Source organism: Populus euphratica, unplaced genomic scaffold (genome assembly GCF_000495115.2).
Source record: "Populus euphratica unplaced genomic scaffold, PopEup_1.0 scaffold39.1, whole genome shotgun sequence".
Classification (NCBI taxonomy): Eukaryota; Viridiplantae; Streptophyta; class Magnoliopsida; order Malpighiales; family Salicaceae; genus Populus; species Populus euphratica.
Window position 1 is genome coordinate 163,225 of NW_011499897.1, and position 7,334 is coordinate 170,558.

Consider the following 7,334-nt stretch of genomic DNA (forward strand, 5'->3'; position numbering starts at 1 on the left):
TATTATTTATTTCATGAAATAATAACAATAGTTAAATCTATAATATTTAAATTAAAAACCATCAATATTAATATATATATTTTTTAAAATTATTTTATAACCTCAAAGTATTATTAACTAAACACATTAAAATTATTTTTTGTTCATTCTCAATTTCAACCATAGTTTTAATCAAACATATATTTTTTTAAATTAATCTAAATTTAAAATATTTTTTATAAAATATTTTTTTTAAAATACAATCATAATTACAATATCAAATACACTTAGTCAACTTAAGAGATGGAATAAGCAAGTTTATTAAGATTTCTACTTCTCACATCCTGAGAATATTGACCTTCAATAAAACAAAATCACTCGACATATTGTTCAAACACAAAAAAATAAAAATCACGCCATGAATTTAGCACAGTACAATATTATATTATAAATAATACTATAAAAAAATATAAAATTAATGGTAACATCTTAAAAGTAAAAAAATAAAAATAAAACAAATCTACAATCCCACCCGTCAAAAACAGACAACTGTATTTTGCTTTGTGTTTTCCCGTCTTTCCTCTGGCTGTTTCTGTCATCAAAACAAACAAACAAACAAATAAATCTCCATCTATGTGTGTGCATACATACATATTACCCGCGATACGCGTCTTTTCTTCAAGGCTTCCTTTATGTTCCTCTGACAACTCTCCTTTGTTTCCTTTCATCTGATCTCTTAATTCCACACAACTTTCTAGCCCTTCTCTCCGTTTTTGGGATTCCTCTGTCTTTGCTATGCTCTGTATTTTTTCTTGATGGGTGCTAATCTTTCGTTAACCTTTACAGACCCCAACACCTGTTCTCTTCTTGGGTCTCTATGCTTACAAATATCATCGCCACCAGCAACAAAGCCTGGTCTTGGAGATTTACCAGAGGGTTGTGTGGCTTTAATTCTTGAATATTTAAACCCGCAAGAGATTTGTAAATTGGCTAGATTAAACAGAGCATTTCGTGGTGCTTCATGGGCTGATTTTGTTTGGGAGTCAAAATTGCCTGTGAATTATGAAGATTTGATTGGAAGAGTTTTGGGTGATGATTTGAAAGATAAGTTGTGTAAGAGAGAGATTTATACTAGGCTTTGTAGAGCCAACGCTTTTGATGATGGCACCAAGGTACGATCTTTTAGCTTTTATTTGTTTGGATTATGAGAGGAAATAACCTCTGGTTTTTGGTATTTTGTTATTCAGTACATTAAAAATGGAAACTTTGACAAAAAGGTTTCCTTTTGAGTGGTGGCTCCTCTCTGGTTCTTGAAGCAACTAGTAATGGAATTTGCATGCTTTCTTAATTGTGGAACCCTGATACAGATTTTCTTTTCCTTATTATGTTTGTATTGGTGGATGAGAAAATTTAACGGAGGGAAAAGATAGGATTGATGACTTTATTTACTACCGGGAGGGATCTTTTGCTGGTTTGATTTTGAAATTTTCAATTACATAGAAATGTATCGTGATTGTGAGACGACAGGACGGTTATTGATTTTGAGTGTTCAATTCTGTCAGGTTTTATTCTTCTGGCCTTTTAACTTGGTGTATTAAAAATTTTCATTTGTGCAGAAAGCATGGCTAGATAAGAGAACAAGAGGTGTCTGCATATCCATTGCTTCCAAGGGGTTAGCGATAACAGGAATCGATGATCGAAGATATTGGAATCATATTCTAACAGAGGAATCTAGGTGTGATTACCGAAACTTTTGCTGGAATTTTGATTAGAATTGCAATGGTCAGTTTTTCATTATTTATTTGTTAGACTGGCTGGTCAAGTCCAAGTTGATCGAGGCATTTTCTTGTCGAACTTCTTCAAAGAGGTTTTTTAAGTATCTTTCATTGTTCAAAGATTTCTAGTCCATGATGTGTGAGAATTTGGAATCCAGCAACTATTTGTAGTTGTGTACCTTATGAGCTTGGAGGTAATTTGATTGGATCTTCAAGGGGTAAGTGGGTTTTGGATTATGTCAAGAGTTTTTATAACTTCCATTTCCTGGCATCAGGAATTTTTTTTTAATGTAGAAGTAGATTCTTTTGACCCTGAGCGGGAAACCAATAATGTGACTGGGGAGCATAATTTGATAATGTAATTTACAGAATTATATCCCTTAAGCCCCAAGTTATTGAACAACTTGTCACTAACGAACCTGCTCTGGTTGCCTAGCTGCCCCAAACCCTAAGAATCCTCATCTTTTTTCTCCTCCATAGAATATGGTCAACGAGGAAGGACCCTGGACCTAAGTTAATTTTTCTGCATTCCTTCTTGAAACAATTAAGTGGCATACATGGCTGAGACTTGCATCTGATTTAGCAGATTGGATAGGTGTATCGCTCCTTTCTTAACTATGCATGATTTTGCAGTTTGTTTGTGTGTGTGGATGATAATTCCAAGATCCAATAATGTTTTTATCCTTCTCGTAGCCACTGCTTCTTCACTTGGTAATTCTGGTTGGATTAAAGGATGCTAATATCTTTGTTTCTGTTGACACTTTGCATCCATATTATGCTTTTTATAAGTGGGTTGATGTTCATTCGATTGGTTGTTTCTATGTTTGTGATCAAATTGGTGATTATTTCCCATATAGATGTAGTCAAAATAGCACTGGAATTGATCCAAAGTTCCTTTGTTTTTCCTGTAGGTTCAACTCAGTTGCATATCTTCAGCAAATCTGGTGGTTTGAGGTTGATGGGCAATTTGAGTTCCCATTCCCAGCTGGGACCTATAGCCTATTCTTCAGATTACAATTAGGGAGGGCTGCTAAGAGGTTTGGCCGACGCATCTGTAACACTGAGCATGTCCATGGTTGGGAAATAAAACCTGTGCAGTTTCAGATATGGACTTCAGATGGTCAGCATGCCTCTTCCCAGTGTTTTTTGAACGATCCTGGGAAATGGAACCTCTACCATGCTGGGGATTTTGTGGTTGATGGCGCCAATGCATCAACGAAGCTCAAGTTCTCTATGACACAGATAGACTGTACACACACCAAAGGTGGTCTGTGTTTGGACTCTGTTTTAGTATATCCATGTAAATTGAGACAAGGGTTGAAGCATTTTTAAACTTCATTTAACCTTTTAGAGTAGAGAGGATGTTCTGCCCTCGTGGTGAGCTAGGACACATCTTTAAGATGAAGCGGAATCTAGTATTATTAGTTGGTTGGTTCTTCAGCCCTTGTATCGATTGTTCCCAAGCCAATGTATATATTGTCATTGGTTTAGCTAGTTGATGAAGTTTGTATTTCTTCTTCGTTTCTTTCCTCGAGGAAATGCTCACTGCTCTTTTTGTGGTTGTAAAAATAGCTTCATGGACCATCCATTTTGGCTTTCTGTGGGCGAATATTACAAGAACGTTTGCTTCTATGCTTAAATTTGAAACCATTAAGAGAAACCAAGGGAGAAAGGAAATGATTATCGCAGAGCACCTGCAGCCTTCGCCGGTTTTAGGTTTTGTGTTGCCAGACAACAATGCCAGTTGGCGAGGGGGACAAGACGGTGATGTTACTCGCAAGTTTCCTTGGCTTTTACGAGATATTTTTGCACACAGATTGCACTTATCAGTACTTCTTTGTCTCGTATAATTCACGGCTGGATTTCATTTAGGGATCCATCATAGATAGAAACACTGCACCAGTTAGAAAGAACAATTTGCCAAGTCTTTCTGGCAAATTCATCAATGTTGATGGCAAAAAATGTTCCCTCACTCATACTATATGAGCTGTAATAAGAGTGACAATTAAAAAATGTGTGGCGAATAACGTGTCAAGACAAGAAAGAGTAGATCGAAACATCAAATACGAGGGAGATTCCACTGCATAAGCCTCTAAAAATAATAATATATAAAACAAAAAAACTCGCGAAAATATCGTGCGACTTGGTTTAGTATTCACCGCGTTGGTAAAATAATGGTTTTGTGATTTTTTAAAAAACATTTGTCATTATTCTTGAGGTATTTTTACCATGTATTAGTTATGAAAGGATTTTCAAGAAATATAATTGTATTTTCTATTTTTTTAAGCATAATAAAATAATTTAATTGTTCCCAAAATAAAAATTTATAACACCTGATTGTCTTTTCATTCATTCATTTATGTACAATTACATGTATATCCTTGAAATAAAAAAAATAATATAAATCTTAGTTCGTGAGCCTTTTAGTCTTTTTCTTTAGTTTTTTTTTAATTATCAAGATAATCAATGATTTTTTCTTTAAATATTATTTAATTTTTAAAAATTATTTGTACATATAATACATATATAATTGTGTGGAAAGTACCTGCGTCACATGGACAACGTATGTGACACTTTCTAGTGATATAAAATGTCATTACATCGTGTTATTGGATGTGTCGCCGCATCTTTTTTTTCTCGATATGACATGTGTGGGTTGTGTATAAGATTTTTTAATTTGATCATTTTTTTCTCTCTCGATATGACATGTGTGGGTTGTGGTGTGGTTTTTGTGTATAAGATTTTTTAATTTGATCATTTTTAATTTCTATTCTTTTTCTTGACTTTTTTGTAAAAGTTTTAATGTTATCAATTTTATTCTTCAATCTAAGTTTATGCTTTATTATTTTTTTTAATTTGATTCTTATTTTTTTTATTTATTTTTAGATTTATTTTTCTTTTCAATATAACCTTTTAATAAAAAAAAATCAGGTTTCTTTAATGATTAAGATCACGGTTTTAAAAAGATAATGTAATTCAACGTCTTTTTCTATAACTTATCTTTTTCAATCTCATTGATCAACATTAGTTTTTTTTTTAAAATGACTTTAAATTTTTTTTATTAAATTATTCCAATCTTATAACATAATCCACTGCTTTTAAAGGTTAACATAGATTATTTTATCCTTTATTATTCATATTATATGTTTATCATACTATCTCAAATTCACTTAAACCTCTCCTCTCTCTTTTTTTTTAATTAATTTTTAAGTTATTTTTTTCCAAGTCATTGTGGTATTAATTTTTTTTTAAATGTTTGTTTTCCATTATTGCTAAGTTTTTATTTTATCATCTAATTAAAATAAAATTAACTTATTAAACCCAATAAAAACTATAACATTAAACCCAGAAGAAACTATAACCCTCGATTAGGTAGGAAAGGAGTAATTTGAATTTTTTCGTCGGGGAAGAAATAATTGTTTGTTTTTTCTTATTTTCTTGAAATGCGTTTGAACCACATAAACATCTTTATCGTTTTTTATGAGAGAGAAAATCGCACCGCAATCCCATGTCTCTGTCTAGTCAGCCCTATAACAGAACCAAATCACTCTACGAAGTTCAAACCCAAAATTTCGTTGTTCCCTTGCATCGAGTCCACGGTGATGGCGCCGTTAACCACATGTACAGAAAGACCAGGCACAGCAATTTCACATCTTAACAAGTTCTGTGATCCGAACGTTGGTTATCAGCTACGAAATAGTAATACATACTTAGAAATAGGTAAAGAGAAGAGAGCCTAGGTATGCAACAAATCCAGGGTCGTAAACAAACATTGAGGCCAGTTGCAATTCAGCGTTGGCTTTCTGCGGCATGTAATTCATGCATGGTGCCATGCTTATCTTGACAAACCTGAACAAAACTTAACATGGCAAACAGACAGGGATGTGATTAAAACAGTATGGTACCATATTTCATTTCCAGGGCAAGGTTTAGACTTCGGGGTAGCTAACAGTTCATGTTGACATCACAGCATCTAATCTTCCTAATCAAGTTAATTGCTCACGAAACTGCAACTACTATCAAAAGCACTTGCGAAAGAAACTACTATACGTACGTATTTTATATTGAATCACCCCCGAGAAGGATGGAACAGGAAGTACCAAAAAAAAAAAAAACACTTACAACCATCCCAACCACATAGCCCATGCTGCCACAACATAAAAAAATCTTATTACCATTTGAAGCACTTTCAGGATCTCAGGAAACTAGTGCCTTCGTGGAAAAGTTGATGAAACCAGCACTGTCACCAACCTTGGAAGAATCCGTATTAGGAGTCAAGAACACAGGTATTTGCCATAATAATACTTGACGCATTTCCTGAAGGATCGAGCAGCGACATGTTGTGACCATAAGTCATCCCATCCGTAGCAGCATCTTGCCCTTGGCACCTGTTTGCAAGCCAGATATAATATTACCTATCTTAGCGTTAACTGCTTCATTCTCAGCCCTAATGATGATCTCCTCGAGCAAATTTTGGACTTTATGTTCCCGTCTATGCTGGCCACCCCCAGAGGAATGGAGAACAGGAAACTCAAACTCCTGGATGAATTCTGCACTCGAAGTCTTGGGACCTTGAGATGGTGTGGAAGATGCATTTCTTCCACACCTTTTGTATAAAAGTGACGTCTGCTCCAGTTCACCCATTTTCGAGTTGATGCGAGTTTGTGATGGATATATATAGTGGCATGACACATCAGAGATATTCAATAGAGCACCCTTACTCATGTTCGAGTTATCATTGCTGTTGCCACCAAGAGCATGAGAAGCAGACAACTTATTTGGATCAGTTGGCAAACCTTGAAGGACCTCGATCTGCTCTTTTTCTAGCAATTCATCTTTGTGGAGTTCGGTTGTTGAAAATTGCTGGGTATATTTCTTCAAGCTCTCTGCATTTTAGGTTTTACATCAGAAATGACTTCGCAAGGATCAATTGGAAACTGCCTTAACAAGTACATTAAAGTTTACAAGGCAACATTAGAAGAAAAACAGAGATTTGTATGGCTCAAGCAGCTATTTCCAAGGGTTTTCAGTTTTAACCTTTTAAGATGACAGGCAAAGACATAAAACAGTAGATATCACTTACCAATTGGTCCAATTTGATTATCCCAGCTGAAAGTCATTAAGTCTTTCATGGAGTTGAATATGTCTGCAATCTGTCAGGTAATGAACACAGAATACAGAAGATCCTGAGTAGAATTCAGGTGAAAATAGACAAATTAAAACAAGTTCTCTTACAGACCTGCAAGCAACGGACATATCTCTTCGAAAACCCCAAATCACCAACCAGTTGCAAGCCCAAATCTCTTTCAAGCTCACGCCCAGCTGATAATAACCTACAAGATGGACCGGATTTATTTACGAGTTACAATATTGTCACCAAAAACATGTTTTTCAAATATGACAAGAAGATATAAAATTGGGGCCTCAGTAACTAATTATCAAGAGAACAAAATACAAATCAGTTTCGGAAAGCAATTTGTTTGCTGCTTGACATTACATGACATGCTATGGGGTGGTGGTCCTGCTTATTGGGTCAATCCCAACATGTTGTAAGAAGAAATTTTTAAATATCAATCTCAC

The 7,334-nt window shown here is 34.6% G+C and overlaps 2 protein-coding genes across 2 annotated transcripts; one reads left to right on the top strand and one right to left on the bottom strand.

Annotated features, from left to right (window-relative positions):
• Positions 1-568: 568 nt before the first annotated feature.
• Positions 569-3,323, top strand: LOC105132165 (F-box protein PP2-A12-like). Its single transcript, XM_011035495.1, has 3 exons — positions 569-1,151; positions 1,596-1,714; positions 2,666-3,323. The coding sequence occupies exons 1-3, from the start codon at positions 795-797 to the stop codon at positions 3,084-3,086; spliced, it is 897 nt and encodes a 298-aa protein (XP_011033797.1). The 5' UTR covers positions 569-794; the 3' UTR covers positions 3,087-3,323.
• Positions 3,324-5,510: 2,187 nt separating this feature from the next.
• Positions 5,511-7,140, bottom strand: LOC105132299 (probable transcriptional regulator SLK2). Its single transcript, XM_011035709.1, has 4 exons — positions 7,121-7,140; positions 6,994-7,087; positions 6,838-6,907; positions 5,511-6,640 (listed from the first exon to the last, which is right to left on the bottom strand). The coding sequence occupies exons 1-4, from the start codon at positions 7,138-7,140 to the stop codon at positions 6,108-6,110; spliced, it is 717 nt and encodes a 238-aa protein (XP_011034011.1). The 3' UTR covers positions 5,511-6,107.
• Positions 7,141-7,334: the final 194 nt, after the last annotated feature.